The following is a 21,738-nucleotide window of genomic DNA, read 5'->3' as shown; positions in this document are numbered from 1 at the left end:
TTAGTCTATCACTACTGAATACTTATACTTACTACTATTAGATCAATAGTCATAATAGTCTATATATTTAATTATTTTAGTCTCTTAGTCTTAAGTAGAGTCTAACTCTTTATTATAAGTCAATAATATAGATCTATTAATTGAAATCTATTATCTATATTACTTTACTTTATTAGACTAGATCCATTAGTTTAGAGATTCTTTTCTATAACTATAATATGTAACTATTCTAGAATTAGAGTCTAGATTAGATCTAGAATCTAGATATATCTAGATTACTTATTATACTAAGACCTAAGATGCATAGATGATAGATCTATAATACTAATAATAGTCGTCACTATGCTAGATTCTAGATCTAATACTAAATTAACTAAATCTAGACTAGATTCTAGATCTACATCTATGATCTACTTCTATTATAATTATACTTATATCTACTATCTAGATCTATTAGATCTAGATCTAGTATTATCTACTAGAGTATATAGATCTAAATACCCATACCTAGTTATAATCATAATTATAATAATCTAAAATCTCTAGATCTAGAGTTACTAAGATATCTACTAGACTAGACTCTATCTAGATTTTAGATCTTTTAGTAGTAGCAACTAGTATTTCTTAGATTATTTTTAGATTAATATATTAATTATTTGGTCTAGGTCTAGTAGCTAGATCTAATTCTAGATCCAGATTATATTTCAATTTCTGATCATTTCGTTTGTAGAAGATATTAGATCCAGAATATTCTAGAATCTAGAGTTAGTTAATAATAATAATAATAATCTTTATTATCCGTAAGGAAGTTTGTCTTACAATTTGTGCATTACACCAAACAAAAAACATAACTATAAGAAACCAAAGTGTACATTCAGTTAGAGAGTCAACATGCAGTTTTATCATTACTTCTAAAAGGTAACTTATAATACTTATATTAGAACTTCGACAATTACTTCTAAGTTTTTTCAATAATAGTATCATTCTAGTGATTCTATTAAGATCTACATCTATCCCATAAAGACATTTCAATATTTTTTCATGTGCATAAACATTTTGCTAAAGAGATTGGTTGTGCTTTATACTTTATATTTTCATGTTTGGCTGTTTCGTCCTTAAAAAAGGTCAAAATAGTTAGTAAAAGTTTAACTAAAGTTTTATAGTTTAGTTTAACTAATTTTTTCAATTTGTGGTTAACTAAAAGTTTAATTACTTTTTTTTAGTTCAAACTTAGTTTTAGTTTAACTAAAAAAATTTAGTTTAGTTCCCATCACTAGACTCGACGATTTATACGTTGATGTAGCCCGTGTGTCAGTAATTTGGTCCCCTGACAGAAAAGATCTTGGGAATCACTGCTTTTTTTAGTGAGTCCTTATGTAGAAGTAGGCTTGTTTTGAAAAGGTGGTCTTTTTCGTCTCAAATAAGAAGCTACAATGTCAAATTACAGACCGTCATTAAAAAAAAGATAATTACATCCTATTATTCATGCTTTAGTCTTGTTGTGTATGTTGATTAGACATTATACATTGGTATTCATGACTGATTCAGGCAACCCGTTGCTTGCTGCGATGACAATAGGAAAGCTTGAACGAAATAAGTAGAGATAAAAATGTAAGTTTTCTTGAAATGAAAACCTTCATGGAAATTTAATATGCAGAGAAAATGTAATTGTCGATAAGAAAATAATATATTGTACTACTTGCATTTTGTTACTGAACGAAGTAGACCTCAGTATCTTACACGTTAATGCAAAGAATATGCCAGAATATGTTTATGATGTGGGAGGTATCTGATGAAATAGATCCGTTTGTGTCAATGTTGCTTGCAATAAATATCTATAGTCTACAACTGAAAACACTAGGCGACCAAACACAATTGTTAAAAGCAATGTTGCAATCAATATTATATGTATTATTTTATTTAATATTTTGAAAATACTTCTACAAATAAAGGATTTAAAGGAGCTAATGAAGCTGTGTGAAATGATGGGATGTTTATTAGAAACTGTATACATTGACGTCATTTATTTATGTCGTCAGAAGCTGTGTGACCTCAAGACGTCTTTACGTCGAGGCAAGTAGTGTAGACAAATTGGAGGGACAAGATCTGCAGAAGCAGACACTAGTAACAACATGTACGCATAGTCTTGACTCCTAGAGGTGGCGTCCACATTCTTCATCCTGCAGGGACAAGACGAAAGAGATCAGACATGACGTCATCTCGACTCTTGACAAATTTGACGTCAAGGCGCGTCGCAATAAAACATGAAATTTGGAGGTTCCCAAATTTGTCAGTACGCTGTCCCTAAAAATAATATGTTGAGATGATTTTTTTGTCGTGAATTAATCTTGTTTAATTAATGATGGTGGTATTAAAACTGTAATTAAAATGACCATAGGACTAGACTATGTGGTAAACAACAAATAACAAAATATAAAATACACAAATTCAAGGAGTTATTAATTCAGGGCATAAACAGTCGAGTTTAGAAAGAAATGTCACAAATGAAGCGTTAACTGTTGCCTTGTCGTAGAAATGTGACGTTTTAATTATAGTTCCGCTAAATGAGGTTCTTAAACTGACAAGGACCACCAATTACAATTAACTAAATCCTTTCCCCCTCACTGGAGACGTTAAGCTCTCAGACAATGTGCTTAGCAGTACTCGGGGTGAAGAAAAAAAACGGGGACGACAAGTTTTAACATCACGGGCGACTTTGTGAGAGGACAGGAAGCGACATGTGCCGACGTCGTGGTTGGTACGATGTTGCTCTCAAATTAAAGCACTGTTCCTAACAGCTAATGTCCAAATGGAATTAAACACTTTTAAACTCTCACTGTCATTCTTAGAATTGGAACATACTTGCATGTACGCTGTATAAATTTAGCGCACATAATGATCGTCTTACGCGGTGCAAACGTGTGGATCTAATCGCTTACATCTTGTGAAATGTCCAAGCTGCTCTGCCTGATGACATCTTTAAGACTAGATGATGTCACGGAAGCGAAACTCCAAATCCTGTCCAGTTCATTCTGGCTACATAGATAATGTTACCTTTACCATCTGCTAGCACAATATGATTGTCTATTTCTTACACCTTCTAACGGCAGTGTTTCCCTGGTCACGCTTCACTGTTCACATCTACATATCTATAATCTCTATGCAATGCAATCAAACTAGAGGAATGATTCTTATCGCTACGATCGCGTAGAACTTGTTAACCATAGTTTTGATGCATCGCAACATGCTTGTTATCTCTACCCCATTACAGGTTATGTAGGCGATATGAAGGCATGTTATTGTGAGCCTGTTGGCATAGATAGATATGCTTAGGGAAGGAAATGCAGAAGTCTTGGTATATGTGTATGTTTATATATGCATTAGATATACTTTGGCATGTTTACTTTTGGAAAAACTACTAGATCTATCTCATATTTTGTCTTATAATGTTGTCGTATATATAGAATTGCATGCTAAGACTTTGAAAATAATGTATGTATAAATGTATAAAAGAAACAATTCAGTGTCGTATACATTTGTGTATTTATTTTTAATTATGTTTTTTTAAATAGTAGAATAATAGTTGGCTTTCTGAGAATTGAATGGGTAATGCCTAATAATGCTAAACAAATATGTAATGGAAAAATAAAGATATGTATTGGAAGAATAAAATTATGCAGTAGAAGAATAAAGATATACACTAGAAGTATCAAGATATGTAATTGAAGAATATAATCATAAAATAAAAGAATTAAGATATGTAATGGACGAATAAAGATATGTAAGTAAAATTTTGTAAATTTCCTTCAGACCTTGCGATCTTATTGCATATGATGTAAAGGTCATCTGTTTCTGTAGCACACGGTTGACGAGGACGTCGTGGCCAGAAGAACGACCAACCGCCTTTACTTTCCCCAAAGTTATATCATGTACACATTAGAGCTGGGTGGACTCCTCTCGAGGTCAGCAGTCAGCGTCCAAAATTCGCCCTGAAGATCCCGAAAGTAAAAATCCCAGTTTTCACCAGGATTCGAATCTGGGTATACCGGTTTGGAAGCCAAGCGCTTTAACACTCATGCAGAATAAAGAATAAAGGTGTATAATTAAAAATAAATATATGGAATAGAAGAATAAAAATATGTTGTATTATTACAAAGAAAAAAATAATGAAGTCTAGGAGCCTACATCTGATAGGCCAGATTATGTTAGGCTCATTTGTTTCCTAAGCCTTTGGCTCAACGAAGGGATTACGACGCCAGCGCAACGACCAACATTTTCCCTAAGTTAAGCCAGTTAAATAAGATCTGGATACATAAATACTCGAACCCGAGACCTCCAGAACGGCAGCCTAGAGCCTTACTATTTCGCCCTCTCGTCCAACCGTGCCACAAGTATTGCAGTGAAAGCATATGTCAAAATAAAGGATACACAATACAATGAGCTTGGCCAGCAGTGTCTTTTGGTGGCGAGCTGTCTTCCTTCAGAGGTAAAGAAAACATGTTCGTGTTTACATTGGTAGTGAGGGACAGACGTCAACTCAAAAACGTATCCAAACAAAGGCTCCCTAACTCCCCAGGCGTTGATGGAGTTCAGCCACTCTGCATGCAGGACCACGACGGCTTCTCAGGCCTTAACGTTTGGAAACGAAATCTCTAGAAAAAGAAACTGATCGGTGGTGAGTCGGACGAACTTTGAACAGAAAGGGAGGTGGGGGGATTAAGGTAGGCTTGGGAAATGGGAGAGCAAAGAAGAAAAAAAAATGGAACGGGGGGGGGGGTGCAAACGTCCAACTGGCTCATCTATCACACATTTATGACCCATTGTCACAACTTGCGGCGCCGTGACGTCACACAGGTAAGTAGATAATAGCTCGTACATAGTTAGGAAATGGAATGGGTACGTTGAACAAAAAAGGTGGGGGGGGGGAGGGGGCTGAAAAGAATAAAAAATATGCTATAAAAATATCTTTTTTCAAATTGTCTGAACGCAGTCTTGTGGTACACAGCAGATAGAAAAAAAAAAGTATAGAGTAACATCCCTCTCTGGATATACATATTTATTTATAGGCTATATATACATCCTGCATACTGTCAACATTGTAGAGCAGTTCATCAGATTTGGTCTCTCGGCGTTATGACATGGAATTTCAGAGTCAGTTTGCTTGTGAAGTTTGAACGGAAAAAGCATTTGTGTGTTTGTATGTGTCTGTGTGTGTCTGTGTGAGGGTAAAAAAAAGGTATTATTTCTTAAACACAGACTATAGACTATAACAGAAAGAAAACACTGCAAAGTGTTGTAGAAAGTGAACGTGTGGTTGCATAAATCATTCATATTTTTGAAACTATTTTGTTGTAAGTTTCCTTAAATAATTTCTTAATGTCTTTGTGCTAAATTACGTTTTTTATCAAACACAAAGACTGCAGTACAAATGTTTCTTTTTTTCCTAGACCAATAAAGCAGTAAAGAAAGCTAAAGGCCTTAAAGATATCACACTGCATAAGGGAAACTTCGTCGTCGTCAACAGCTTGTGGTAATAGTTTAGATATTTATCTAGCTAGTCACATTTCAGTTTACTATCATTAATTCAATGGACTCATACTTTCTCTATGTCTTTGTCTCTGTCTCTCCCTGTCTCTTTCTCTCTTTCTCTCACTCTCTGTAACCTTAACTAGTCAGTTTAAAACAGACAACTACTGAAGTTCCTTAAATCAAATCCAATATTTGCATCAATTATTAGCATAACGACTGCTCTCTAGAGTGAGTTTAACCCTTCTTGTCCCAATATTTGAAAGGCTGTGAGCATGCTGCGTACAACTCTGTTGAGACGTCCTCAAAACATAAACTCTATATTGACATAATGGAATATCTAAGGCAGGGGTTCTCAACTTGTGGGTCGCGACCCCTTTGGAGGTTGAATGACCATTTGCCAGGGGTCGCATAAAACTGTTGGAAAATTGTTTTTTTCTTTTTTGGCTATTTTAGAACGGAATTGTTTTTTTGTTGTTTTTTTCGATATTAACGTTTTGTAACAAGCCTATTTGTACCTTGCTTGGTAAGCATTTAGTGAAATTTCATTATCTAATGACACTGTTCACAGGAAAAAAAATTGACATTGACATGTCTGCTGATATTATCAATCAAGTAATTTAGGAAATATGATGTCTTATTCATTGCCAATATTTAGCATTCAGATTAATGAATCCACAGATGTAGTCAATTGTTCTCAGTTACTGTTTTTCTTGGGATATAAACATAATAGAGATTAAAAAGATTAATTTATATGCAAACTTCTTGAAATGAAATGAAAGATAATTTATAGTTGGGGTCGCCGCCAAGTGAAAAATTGTATTAGGGGGTCGCGGAGAAAAAAGGATTGAGAACCGTTGATTTACGCTAAAGATCATAGACCTATCAAATATTTGCTAGGTAGGAGATAACTCTTGCTTGAGCAGCCCTCCTACTAGGATGAGTTACAGTTCTTGTCATGGCCACTTCAACAGAAAGAAGCTGAAGTTTATTTAATATGCCATCTGTTTGTGAGTTGGAAGATGGGTAGTCTTAGGATTTACTTACATTCAATTAAAAGAAAAATGTGTACAAGTGACCAATTGTGTGTATTTACATGTAGATAAATGATGTCGCTTTAATCTACTATATACTTTTTTAAAATCGTGGTTTATCAATATTGATAGTTTGACTTATTTATATCAGGGTAAATCAGCCATAACAAAAATACATTTTCTGAAGTATTATCGTAGAAATGTGAAGGAAAAAAATTCATGTAAATTTGAATGTACATGTATTGACCTTTTGGTGTCTTCATTTAATACATATTGAAAGGATTTCTTTATATATCAGGGTATGTTCGCTATGTTTTACCAATATACATGGAACTGTACTTAAGCAGTTGCAGTGATGACCAAGTTTGATAGATTTTTTTTTTATTGGAGTATACTTCACTACACGATTCGAAAGTTATTGGTAATAGTAATGAGCTTTGAATACATAACATCCACATACAATAAATACATAACATCCACATACAATGAATACATAACATTTTGTATTGTAATCCTTATCCACTTCCAACATCTCAATGCCAAACATGTCACACGTCAAAAGTTTTCAGACTGTCATAGAAAGGATGACAGTTGACATTAAAAAATACTTTAGTAGTTCTTTTTAAAAACTTCTAGAATTATAATACACGTCTTACAGATACGTTTCCGAGAAGGCGGATAGTGCCATGCATAAGAGTGGATAATACCATGTCTAAGGGCGGATAATGCCATGTCTAAAGGCGGACAATGCGGACAAAGTAATGTCTAAGGCGAACAATGCCTTGTCTAGCAAATGCTCTTCTTCTGTAAACAAATGACACAACTAGTAACGTGGCAATGAGCTATAAACGACCGACAAGTTGAGCGTCATTTAAAATTAATGATACTTAAAGTTCTCAAATGATAATGAAATAATACGAATATATATATACTATTTAAATAGTTAAGTAATTTACTTTTATTTAAAAAATTAAAAAGTAATGATAACCTTGGAATTTGCCTCCCACCCCTAATTTCGGTAGCTTTCTTGCAACGCACACATAGCTAAAGAGGCAGCAGCGGCCCTGCGGACAACGTGAAAACTTTCTCACCTTTCTTCTTGCTTCGGGGCCGCTGCTGCACAGTTTTGATAGTCTTATTACGCTAATCTCCAATACCTGGTGAATCGTTTAAGCCGAGCAAGCAAGACAGCTATGCAATAACCCCACTTTTATTTCCTAGGACACCTAAATGAGATCTATAAACTTTAAGCACTAACAAGGCATGACGGTAACCCTAGAGCCAAAAACCTGTACGCTGCTGTAAGTTTGCGACAAGCGAGAGTATTGTCTTACAGACACTGGGCGTAGATGTAAGATAGGCGCAGCAGTATTCTGACAAACACACGGCATTAAGTACACATCATGTGATATTTCATTTATGTGACATTTCAATTATGTGACATTTCAAGTATCTGACATTTCAATTATGAGACATGTCAATTGTGTGACATTTCAATTTCATGATTTCTAACAGCAGTTTTGGCGGGCATGGTCAGCATTCTCTGGTGACACTTCACACGGGCAGATTCTCACTGGTTCCAATTTTGAGTTTCCGGTACATGTGTTGTCGCATTCTGTTGTGTCCGGTCCTGAGTCGAAAGATTAGACGTTGATCGTGTCGGGATAACTTATAATAGGCATCATCTTTCTTGTGATTCGGATAAGAGCTTGTCCATTTCTCATTTATTTCATGAACATATTCTAGATCTAGAATTTAGATGTAATCTTTTCTAGATTTACGTAAAAAAAATATTAGTAAATATTAGATATTGTTTCCAATAAAATTGAAGCAACTTTAAATTGACACTGTTATCGTAAAACTTCTGAACATTGTGGCTAACTTCGCCATGCTTTTATCTACAAGTCTAGTCAAGCCAAATTTACATTTATTTATTTTTACTTTGAAAAAATTATAATGGTCAAACAAGAATTCGCCCATTGTGGTAAACGAGCTAGTAATTCTTTTCTCAGCGATATACATCAACAGTTAAATTTAATTAATTTAATTTAATGCACGCTCCATTTGATTTAGTTTCACCGCAGTGAATTTTTCTGTGAGGATATCTTGATACTTTCTTATTCCAATGATACTCCTCAGCGTGTGTGTTTTTTGTTGTTGTTGTTTACATTAAATTTGTGTCTAAAAGTTGTTTTTCTTTTTTGGAGCCAACGTCCTTTTTGGTTTGCTTTCTTTAAGTCAACATTGTATTTGCTCTAAACACTTGCTAATGTTTACATCAATTTGGCCAAGTCAGAGTCAAACTGTCGACTTATTTCTCAAGCTCTTTCTTACTTCCTTGCTTAAAGCCTTGCTAACAACATTCTTACAAACTGTTAATGATTGATCAATAACAATTATTACTTACAGTGGACCCTCCCCTTTTCCAAAGTGACATAAACCTTGAAGGGCATATTCTGTTTAATCATTTGAAACATCTGGCTATCGGCTTACCAGCACATCGCGGCTAACATCCAGCATAGAGCGTAAACAATAAACTTAATTTAATTACTATATTTTGTTTTGTTTTTGTTTTACATTGTTTCGGATGTTTCTTCAGAGTTGAAGATAGTTTACTTCCTAGTCCAAACCTCCCGCAGGACGACGGGGGATGGGAGCGGGCAGGGTTTGAACCCTCGAGCGTCGATAAATCCGAACGACAGTCCAGCGCGCAAACCGCACGACCAGGCAGCCATATGTCTTCACAATACCTCTATTCAATTCTTAGCTTCGTGGAATCTTCCAAAACCTGAGCTAGTGGAAAATTTTGGGTCAACTACTAACTCATTTGCAATGTCATTCATCATCATCCTCATTCCTTTGGGTTCCTCATGGGACATAGGGCCTCAACAAAAAACACGTCACTCTCCACGATCTCTTGCTAGTTTTTTTTTATGGCTTCCCAGCTCTTTCCTGTCCTCTCGGCTTTCTCTAGTATACTGCGTTTGCAAGCTCATTGGCATCAATAAAAGCAGCCTCAAAGCCAATCTCTCGATATGTCTTGAACCAATAAGAAAATTTTTCAAATGATGTCAGCCCTGCGGCAATTATCCATGGCGTTTGAAGTTTCTTGTTAATAAAATTTACTTGAAACAGTAAAAAGTGCCAGGGAGATAGCGCAACCACAAATCTATAGTTTCTCATTTGACTTACTAAAGATTTAGCCTCACATTTTCCTTGAGCATCAACTGTACTGCCTGGTAGTTCTTTTCAAGCGTCATACACTTCTGCAGCTTGGAACTTTTCATTCTATAGTCCCATCGTGTTTCTGATAAAGGTTGAAAAGACAGACCTTTCACATGCTTTTTAAAAACATTCAATCTTTTCGTAGAAGAAGCAAAACAATTGTGTATTTACGCTGCATGGTTCCAAAAATGTCATGGCACCTGAACACCATTTAGATACATCTACAAGAACAAGATTAAATTTATGGCGATCGTAAATTTCTTTCCAAGAGTATACGCTAGAAATATATGAATGGCGTCAAATAATTAAAGTTAGTTAAATCGTATGAACTAAACATGTTAAACATTTAAATCCCACATCTTTCAAAGCCTGTGACAAAAGCCATGACTGATAGAAATATGGTAAATGTAAATTGCAGGGCCCCTGCCAGGCACGGGGCTCAAATTTGGAGCAATCGGTAAAATTGGCCTATAGATGTGCAATGGCCTTGAAATGTGGACAATGTAAAACAAAGGAAGAGAAGGGGCGAGAAACAAAGAGCAAAGTAAAAGATGATGAAAAATTAAAAACACATGATAAGAGCAAGCATGAGCACACACACACACACACGCACGCGATATACACACACAGAATGGTACATTTCGACAATGCCACACGAATACTCGTAAACTGATCGAAATTTCACTTATTGATTTTTTAAAATCTCCTAAAGTTTTTCTTACATTTTTGTTCTTACTTTAAAGAAATTATCTGAAGCGAACGTATCAGGTATTCACTGTTGATGCTACCATTTTTATGTTCCGATTTATTTGAAGATTATTTGAGCATGTAGAAAGACACCAAGAACAACAGACTTTTTTTTTTCTTGTTTCTATTTCAGTTTGCGTAGGCCGGTACAAAATTACGTGGAAGTTTTTTTCTCTCATACATAAAGTGTCTACACGTTCCATATGGTATTCAATATTTGCATAAGGAAATGTCTGAACTATTTACTTTTCAAGCTAGAGTTTTATATTTTTCCCTGAACACAATCATAAAGAAGAAATAAAATGTAAGAAGGAACTGTTGACTCTGGGGGGACCAGTGCAGAGAAGTAATTGAAGAGAAACTTTTTGAATATAAAGTTATGAAGAAGACCAGGCTCAAGATAAGTGTCTGAGAGAAGTTCTCTCTCTCTCTCTCTCTCTCTCTCCCTGTAGACGTGACAATACATAGACAAGACACGAATCATGAAACAAAAGTAACCAATAATTCAAATTAAGTATTAATTATTTTGTTTAGTTCCGACTAGGGAAATTAATCCTTCAGTATTGACAGATATGCTTACATATGAAGGGTTTGGTCCTCTTGTATAACATACCCATTCTCAGGATCAAGATGAAATTTTTAACAATTCTTTATTGTACTTAACAAAACATAAAGCAATTAAAATTTAACAATTAGTCAATTAAAATTGGCAATTAATCATTTTATTTGATATCGAATAAGGGAAATAACTTCTACATCATTAAGACATAGTTGTAAGTGTGGAGTTCCTCTCCTTTATTATTTAACAAAAGGTACATTTTGATTATTTTATGGCTATCCAAATCTTGATGTTTATATATAGCTATCATATTTTGAAATTTAAATGCATATGACTACCCAAATCTTTTTTTGTTGTTATATGTATGACTACCCTGAAATTTTTGACAGTCTTTAACTGAGATCAGTTACAAGAGTTACTGTTCATTGCGTAATAAGACTTGAACCTGGTCTACAATAGTTCCCCCCCCCCCCGCCCCCCGTTTATTTTTCTGCCCGACATGCCTCATAAACTTACTGGTGTGTACTTGGAGGAAGTCTATTGTCATTTCGCCTACGCGCGTCTCAGAGGTCTACCTTCTGCTGACCACGCCCTTGTTCTGGAAAGGACGTATCGGGTTGCTAAGTAACTTGGCTCCATGCACATTTCTCCCATTGTACCCCTCCCCAAAATAGTCTAGATTAACGCTCCCCGCTTCATAAACCTGCTCTAACATTTCAACACGCGGAGCCCTCCCACTCAAATGCATATCGACTTCTTAAGCCTTGATTTATCCGATGTCGTATGTGGAAAGCAGGTCACAGGAAGCGGAAATGACACGTAGGCAGTAGAATGTAAAATTGACAACCCAATGGCGAAGTAAAATAGCCGAAGAAAGTCTTTCTTACTTTTTCTTTCTCTCTTTCTCTCTCTCTCTCTCTCTCTCTCTCTCTCTTTCTGTCTTTCCTTCACACCCGAACAAATATACATGTGTCTCTCTCTCTATGTCCACAGTATCCATTTTCTTTCTTTCTGTCCTTCTGTTTCTATCTCGGATTTCTTACTAAGTATTTGTCTGTCTTTCTGTTGTTGTTTTTTCCCCAGTTCAAATTAATCAGAAGATGTTAATTTTAATTTTAACCTCGCACTAACATGTCATGGAGTTGTTTGCTCCAACAGCTAGTTCCTGCGGCATACAAAAAAAAAATAATTACTTTATTGTGAAGCTCTTACTATGTTGTTTAATTCTCTACTCTGATTCTAGATTCCACAGACATTCACCTTTGGAAAGTAAAGTCTTGAATCACAAGTTGGCTGGTACCTATTGTAATGCCGAAATCTATAGTTTTAATTCAACTGTTACTAGTGTTGAAATATCTATTGCTCTGTCTTGTTTTGTTTCTATAGTTTTCTTCTACGTTATCGTTAGTGGGAAGACATGGAGCAAGTGAGTTGGTTTAATTTATATATCTATAATCGTAATGGTTATAAATATTGTAACAAATTCATATAGTAGCTGGCTTTGACTTGTTAATAAATGGTAGATATAATTTTTTTAGGTAGGAAAAGTCAGCTAAGTTGTATTAAGTTTCCAGTGACTCTTCAGTAATTGACAACTATTATCTATATTTCTATATAGTACAAACTATTCTTTGAAGACTTCGTTCCACTTTACCGCCATTTACCTAATTATCTTTGCTCTACATTTCTGTTATATTTTTTCTTTTTTTTTTCAGACGTGACACATTTTAAAATTGTTGACATGTTTATCATGCCACACGTAATCACCAAGAGCCCCCACACACACCACACAGAGTATTTTCAAGCTAGAAGACTTGAAGAGATATAACAGTCTCCCTTACTGTAGTAACTCAACTATTTGTAAACACACCACTTATTTCCCCTTTCCCCCCAAGTTACTTCCCTTGTCGGTTTCACTTAAGTCTTGCACTATGAAAGGGAAAGAAAGTGCCTTTAACAAGAGAGTTTTATCCTGGAGTTATAGCCCCTAAAAAATGTGGTCCAACCTTAGCAAATAAAACACAGAAGTTTGCACTGACGTTTAGTTTTTTGTTCTTATCTGTCCTTACAAGACTCCAACGCCTACCAAGTGAAACCTCGTCCTATCTCCCCTTACTGACAAGTGCACCATGGAATCAATAATGTAAATATTTGAAAAATAAAGTACTGTCCAACTTTCAATTATTGTTGTGTAATACATTCTCGGTTTCTGTTTAGGGAAAGGAAACTCAACTGTTTTATTTCAAGAGGATCAAGCAAATACATGTAATAAGAAAAATGTTTTTAAAGCAACAAAAAAAAAAAACTGCATTTCATTGGTAGTAAAATAGAAACATTATCTTATAAGCAAGTACATTGTTTGTTGTATTGTACAAGAATTATGGTTATTACAAGACTATAAATCAAAACGTGAGGCGTATGTATGTATGTATGGGATTACTTGGAATAAGTGTTCCTTAGGTACTAAGTAACGTATGCTAAGTAACCCTGAAACAAGCTTAAGTTTTGTTTTTTGTTTTTTGATTTGAGGCACATCGGCACAATTTTGGCCATGTCGTGCCTGGCAAGCTTAAGACCCTCAGAAAAAAAAAGTGCCCAACTCTATGAAAGTGTAACTATTTCATGGATCTAGGTCATATAGCCATGTTTACATGAAACAAGATGGAAAGGAGCTAGATCTAATTTTAAGAACTACACTTTGGAAAAATAATTTTTTGACTTAACACAATAAAATGCAAAATATAGTCCATTCATTTCATTAATAAAATTAACCTTCAAATTTGTGTTTCAAAGGCATTTTTACATAAATTCTTTCCTTAAATTTGCGAATCGAGACATCCTGACGCACTTTATCTCTCATTCATCGCTCGCTTCTTTCATTTTAATAGCTAAATTTATCTCTAGTGTTTATAAATAGGGTAAACCCGTTTCCATAGTATTTTATATTTGATATGATTGTATCGGCTTAACGGGTAAACCCATTTTTATTTTCATGGCGAAGAAGAAAAACTTGAAAGGAACATTAGCTAAATGTGACATAGATCTAAATCCAATCCACTAGATTAGTAATACACAAACTAAGGCCCGCAGGCCGCGGGTACTATCCAGCTTGTTACAAGATATTGGGATAGAGAGTCTTGGAGCACCCTTAGTTCACAGACTATTCCGCCCTTTGAAAAGCTCTTTAACTTCAATGACAGGGAAATATTTGCATGGGAGCAGAAATTGCTTATGGGAAAATCCATTTAAATGTCGGACGTCGCACAAATGTATTCGTCTCTTGAGATTGGTAAAGATTTAGACCTACTTACCCAAATAAACTAGTAATTTAACAAGTTGGTTATTTAGCTAGTTAGTAAGTAAGATAGGAAGTTTTTAATTTTCGACAGTCACCTTTAAAAATGTTTTGTCATTATATTTTATTATGTATGTAATCAACTTGGAAGGGGGGGGGGGCGAAGTGGCTTCTGGACCGAGGGGTTCCGGTTTCAAATTCTGGGATTTTTAGGGCGCCTCTGATCCGCCCAGCTCTAATGGAATAGAGAATAGTTGGGGAAACGTAACGGCGTTTATCCTGTACACCTCTCACCCTCGTAACCGTGCTACATAGATCGCAAGGTCTGACTGGGGAAATTTACTTTTTTGATTATACACATTGATTAAAAGTATAAAATAAAATGAACTTACATATCACTTTCTCAGAAACTTGTCTCTAAAGAACAAGAAGTCTCATCGCAGGAGTTCAAAGATGTTTGAAGAAGTCTAAAGTCAACAAAATAGCAGCCACCTAGAGACTCTCTCCCTTAATGGTCAGTCATTGAAGCAAAACAAACTAAAAATCGCCAGTGGCCAGCTTCATGCATCCACTTTTGATCCAAATAGATATGAATTGATCTGTCGAAGTGAACGTTTGTGTTTAAGATGTGTTGGGGGAAGGGGCTGGATCAACTGTAGCGATGAAATGATGTGATAGAGGATCAGCTAATGATGGTAGATAACACGAGACTGTCTCTTTGTAGAGCAAATCCACTGAAACCTTTAACTGAACAGACAAAAAAAACGCAATGATATTAAAATCTGTAAGGTAGTCAAACAACAATGCTTTACAAACAATGTGCTCTAACAAAACAACAAAACAACAGAACTTTGAGACAAGGACAACAAGCAGTTCACTCAATCTGCTTTACAAGCAGTTCACTATCTGCTTTACAAATCCTTACGCCAATCTGTTTCCCGTGTTTGTAGACGTCTATCTTTCATTCTATCAGAGCTATAACAATTAGCTGGAGGGCTTGGGATGAATTGTCATGTAGACTTTTGTCTTCCCCACCGAGGGTAAAGAAGGCCGATGATATATTTGAAACAGTTTGGACAATTATAAGATTAACAGGTGCAAGCGACTTGATATAAAGCGTTGGTCAGCAGGTTTTGTAGGGTATACTTTACTGTAAGCTTGGGGATAGATGACCAGTAAAGAGATGTACAAATCAAATTATAAAAAAATAAACCTTTGATAAAGGTACGTAGCTAGAAAAAACATTATATAAGTATTTACCGAAAGTAATATTGTAAGCAGTGTGTGTATACGTGTTTATATATAAATGTTGTGGGTGTAGATGTGTGTGTAGATGTGTGTGTAGATGCGTGTGTGAGTTTATATATACTAGCATTGTATTAGACAAACTAATCACAGACACAAAACCTTTGTGTGTCAGACATATGCAACAATAGCTATACTTTACCAAAGAATTCATATTAATTCATCAACAAACTAGAGCATAGAATTTATAAAAGGCGCTCTAGAGAAAAAAAAAACAACATAAAAGAAATGTTCTCTTAAAGATTTTCCTTCAGTCGCAATGTAAAACTAGACATTCTCAATGTAAATACACTGCCCTTTTTTTTCTTTTACAAAGCTTCTTTTATTATTCAATTTGGTACACGGTCATTCTCCTATTTCTCATTCGCGGATCAAGTTGAAATGTAGCACAATTATTCATAGTCGATAACACTACATGAATCAATCAAATAAAAAGTACCAATTATTTGATCAATCTAAGCTACTTCCCTTGTTAGAAATGCCCTCGAAAGTCAGCTATTTATTATTTGATATTTGGCCCAGGACTGGATTTAGACTTGACCTAAAGCTATTTTAAGATACGGGGGCCCTTTATATGCCCTTTATATACCCAGATGTAACAGGATATTCGTAAATATATATATTTATATATACAGTTTAAACTGATATACAATTAAGAAGTATATAGATATGTGCATTGTTTTTTCCATTTCCGAAATTAACGGCATTATATTTTAAAATTATCAGTAATATATTAAAGTATCAATGAGACAATTGATCGATCGGACAATATTTTGGGGGCCCCCAGTCTCTAGGGGGGCCCTAAGCTATAGCGTTATGTTGCCTATAAGAATATACAGCACTGGTGTGGTCACAGTTGTTCAATATCGATAGAAAAGTTTTAGTTGGAAAAGTATTTCTTTGCATTTGGGGGGGGGGGGGGACTTCCAACAGAAATACAGTTTCGTTTCCATTGTAAAAGATTTTAGAAGTTTCTCTTGAAAGACTTGATACCTGCGGACATTGAGGATTTCGTTCTGTCCAGTACTTAGTGGCACGTTAAAGTGATGGTGCTTACATCACAGTGCATATTGTCTGGCTGGGCCGCCTTCTACCGATTGCTCCTAATTGGGCCCCGCGCCTTTCAGGTGCCTCGCAATTTGTATTTAGCATATCACTATTAGTTAAGGGTTTTACATGTTTCGTGTGACTGAAATAACTTTAATTAACCCACTGGCGACTAATGCATTTGAGTTGCTTCGTATGCATGTTATATAATAAATGTTTTTAAAATGATCTAATTAGTAGTAATAGTTGTTATTCTAAAAAATAATTAGAAGAGTAGCCTCGCAAGCGTCCATTAATTTGGGCCGCGCAATTTGTAAGGTTGGCCCTGTTATCAGGTGAGTGTGTGACTGTGTTAGTGTGTTGGAGAGAGACGCCCCTATATAACATATCATACGTCATGCATGCACACAAAGTACAGTGCTAGAAATCGATCGATAGCAGTGTGTTGATTAGTTGAGTGTGTTGATTAGTTGAGTGTGTTGATTAGTTGAGAGCTTGCTATTGATGGGTGAAAAGGCGCACGGGAAAATTGACGTTGTTTTATTTGAAATTATCAGAAACCGGATAAAGTGGGTTCAAAATGTTTTTTTTCAATAAGGACAAAAGAAAACAAGAATTCGAATTAAAAAGAATTTAGACTATTGCAAGCTCGAATTGTCTGTCAGCTCAGAAGTGATACACGTGACTTAGGCAGCCTTGCCTCAATACAGTCTGTAAGTATTCAAGGAAAGAATATCTCAAGAAAACCAATACTGTATCTCCCTCCCCCCCTCTCCCATACAGAGTGTTTGCTTCTAGCAATTAACTGGAAACTCTTCTTCAAAGTTGAACAGGATTAAACTCAATTTTAAAATGGTTTCAATACACAGCGCCAGAGAATATTCTTAAAGAATAGCCTTGCTGGAAGCTAGTAGCTAGGGTTACATTTACTTAAACTTGTTAAGCCGAGTACATTATAGACAAACTGACATTTCCACTGGGGTCAGGTCAATGAAGATTTTTTTTTCTTGAATCATAGCTGAGTTTTTAGAAATTCAAAAGCAACAAAAAAACTATAGAATATTAAGCAAATATTTAGGTCTGTCTGTAAGTTTGAATAATTGTATTTAGAAATACGTGTATGTGGGGTGTGCTACTGAAGTTTATTGTCACGATATTTACAAAGGCAGTGTGTTGCCTGAAACTGTAAATGTGTGTATGTGTTCCTGAAGGTATGTATGTGGGCTGACTAGTGTCTCAGGTTTAATATTGACGATGAAGCAGGATCTCAAATGGGTAACCAGAAAAGTCTAAATGCGGTTATAAAGAAATAGATGTCTACAAAATTTGTTTGAAGCACAAGCCATAGACGGGTGTGCCAGGAACAACAGATTTTAAATGTATGTTTGTACAGACTACGTGGGCACAGAGTGTGAGCTTGAACAGACGATGGCAAAAACAAAAGACTTTCCCATTAATTTAAATCAAAGAAACAGATACAAACAAGGTTACAAATACGTTTTGTGTGGAGACACAAACTCAAAATCGGCCCCCGAAGTGGTCCACCCAGGCAGGTAAAAAGGAAAGTTTCAATATTTTCAGAAAGAACATCAGAATGCATTTCTATCACAGACAAATGACAGAGAAGAATGGAGAAAGAAGGTTGACGGATAGGTGAAAGTGAATGTGAAGTTAGATGTGAACCTGGCCTAACTAATGTGTTATAATGAATATATAATTGCTCTAATTGTTTTGTGAGGAGAGAATGTCCTATTCCTCAAGAAAAAACATTTCCTTTAAAAAAATAATTCCTTTAGCTATCTGTGGTATCGTCAGTTCACGTGATAATATGAAAAACTACTTATTAATTGTTGTTTTAAATTATGTCCAACTTAAATGCATATTAATAGATCTTTTCTCTTTAAAAAAAAAGTAAACATTTTTTTTTCTAAATGTAGTAATTAGTATGACAGGTCTTTCTTAACTTAGCAATACAAATGTAAAAATATTATTTCCTTTTGACAAAAATTTAAAACCGTTTGCATAAATGTGTTTAAAATATGGCAAATGATCATTACCCCTACTAAGGAGCCTCCCGTGTTTGTGGTGTATTTTTATGATAAAACTGCTTGCATAAGTGATTTAAAAAATTAGATTTTTCGCTTTCAGAAAAGAAAAAAGTAGCCGTTGCATCAGAACATTGAATGGTCTAAAATATTTTGATGTCGGATTTTCACTGTCTTTTCAAGTTTACGAGATCTAAACGGGTCGGACGGACAGACGGACAGACAGACATTCCACTTTTCGGGGCCGCTAAAAACAAAGAGGAATTATAAAATACTAGCCAGATATTACCCGCGACCATAAGCTATAGATCATAGTAGGTGCAATTGTTTGGTCCTATTCATATTATACAAAACCACACACCAAGAGATGCAGACATCATAAATGTTCTATTCATATTATACAAAACCACACACCAAGAGATGCAGACATCATAAATGTTCTATTCATATTAAACAAGACCACACACAAAGAAATGCAGAAATCATAAATGTTCTATTCATATTATACAAAACCACACACCAAGAGATGCAGACATCATAAATGTTCTATTCATATTATACAAAACCACACACCAAGAGATGCAGACATCATAAATGTTCTATTCATATTATACAAAACCACACACAAAGAAATGCAGACATCATAAATGTTCTATTCATATTATACAAAACCACACACCAAGAGATGCAGACATCATAAATGTTCTATTCATATTATACAAAACCACACACAAAGAAATGCAGACATCATAAATGTTCTATTCATATTAAACAAGACCACACACAAAGAAATGCAGAAATTATAAATGTTCTATTCATATTAAACAAGACCACACACAAAGAAATGCAGAAATCATAAATGTTCTATTCATATTAAACAAGACCACACACAAAGAAATGCAGAAATCATAAATGTTCTATTCATATTAAACAAGACCACACACAAAGAAATGCAGAAATCATAAATGTTTTATTTATACGTATACAAGACCACACACCAGGAGATGCAGACATCATAAAAGTTCTATTCATATGTACAGAAGACCTCACACCATGAAATTAAAAGTAATCCTCAATATAATCCCTTTATAAATCTTGTTTAAATTTGGCCTCGAAATTTTGTAATGCCTATGATATGTATCTAAACTCACGTAAACTTATTTAATTGTATTCAATGGAATTCATTTCATTTAGACCGATATGAAATAACAAAATGTGTAATACGTTATCCTCTTTCAGAAAAAGTATTTAATTCCACATTTCTAAAAGTGTGTATCATTAATAGTGTGTATCATTAATAGTGTGTATCATTAAAAGTGTGTATCATTAAAAGTGTATATCATTTAAAGTGTGTATCATTAAAAGTGTGTATCATTTAAAGTATGTATAATTTAAAAAGTGTATCATTATTTTCTACTCAAGGGGAAAATATCTACATCTACTTCAAAGTTTTTTCCGGTAACGAACATGACAAGAGAGGAGTTATCTCCCCACAGTGTGCATACATTCATTATCTCGAAACTTAGTTTAGGGGAGGTAAGATTTAAAATGTATAAAATGTTTCACTTTAACTCAACGCTTAGGTGAATAGAATTACTATTTGAAAGAATATCGGTAAATCTTGTGCAATTTACACCGCTGAAAGCAGTTCCGTGACCCAAATAACTTGGGTTTGCGATATAATCCAGACAATTAGAATATCGTGTTGACATTGTTAATCTCAGTTTCTGCACTAGAAAAAGTGAAAGCCCCCCCTCCCCCCCCCCCCCCCCCGGTCTATAAACGGTTCAACTTGAAGATTATCTTTCACTGAGATAGCAATAATGTTCATCAACCAACAGAGGAATTTCAGAATTCGATCTGTGGGTCATTCTCTCAAGCTTTAATAAAGTTCAGACAATACACAGCTAGATTTTCTTATCAGTAGACTAATAGGACTTATGACAGACTGTATTCACCATTAATAATATTAGAGACTCGATACCTAAAAGTTTGATTTATACAAGTATATTTCTTTCTTATTATGTTTTTCTACTGAACTTTTACTCAGACAGTCTTGTGGTCAGCACAACGATCAACATATCAGCTAAATATGTTATTTAGGTCATAACTATTATTATCATTATTATTTTTATGTAATGAAATGACTGTGTGATGTATATAGATCTAGATAGAAAGTATATTTTTTTGTTCCAAATGTTCGCAGTCACACAAGGATAGTAAGCCACTCAAGTTTCCTACAGTCCTACAGTCATGAAAGGAATTTTATTTGCAGTCTGATCAGGGCCAACGTCAAATCTCAATTATTAAACCAAAAAAAAAAAAAAAAAAAAAGAGAGACTAGAGCAGGGCTTGTCCAGCTGAGCATAAAAGAAAGCTGGTGAAAACTGAAACTATTCAAGTGTACAGACGAAGATAAAAGGAATCTTCTCTGGGTATCTCTTTAAGTTTATCTAAGCCACTGTTCAATATTTCGTTTAGTACCATTCTCACTGTCATATCAAACGAAACGAAACATTGTGCAGTATAGACTAATTGAGAGAAAGTTTCTAAGTGACCATACACATATCAAAAGAAAGGAAAGTGTATTTAAGCGGTCCCCTAACATAAGTATTACAAAATTTCATTTCATCTTTTCTATACAATTATGCCACCTGATCGTGGTGATATAGCGATCTAAACTAAAGATGTTCATCAGAATGGTGTGTATACACTGTGAATATTCAAATGAACTTGATTTGAAAATTGCATATAAAAATAATTAGATCTAATAGAATAACAAGTAAAATTTTTAAAAAACTTATTTTGAGTGCAATTGAATCAATTATTTTAAATCAATCATGTAATTAATTATAACATGTTAGGATTAGAGATATTTTTTGTTTGTTTAGCGCAACTTTCATGGTTATAGCGTGCTAACTGCATTATGGTCCAAAAACTTTTGTGAACCAGTTG

At 34.7% G+C, this 21,738-nt stretch overlaps 1 protein-coding gene across 1 annotated transcript in view; it reads right to left on the bottom strand.

Annotated features, from left to right (window-relative positions):
- Positions 1-21,738, bottom strand: part of LOC106059556 (uncharacterized) — a 152,667-nt gene that overhangs the window by 80,589 nt on the left and 50,340 nt on the right. Inside the window, exon 3 of the mRNA XM_013217281.2 lies at positions 14,779-15,133. Within this exon, the coding sequence (XP_013072735.2) occupies positions 14,779-14,780 (2 nt within the window). The 5' untranslated portion in view covers positions 14,781-15,133. The remainder of the gene's footprint in view (positions 1-14,778; positions 15,134-21,738) is intronic.

The sequence above is a fragment of the Biomphalaria glabrata genome, chromosome 5, assembly GCF_947242115.1.
Source record: "Biomphalaria glabrata chromosome 5, xgBioGlab47.1, whole genome shotgun sequence".
Classification (NCBI taxonomy): Eukaryota; Metazoa; Mollusca; class Gastropoda; family Planorbidae; genus Biomphalaria; species Biomphalaria glabrata.
The sequence above is the reverse complement of the archived record's forward strand: the minus strand, read 5'-3'. Positions and strand labels throughout refer to the sequence as shown.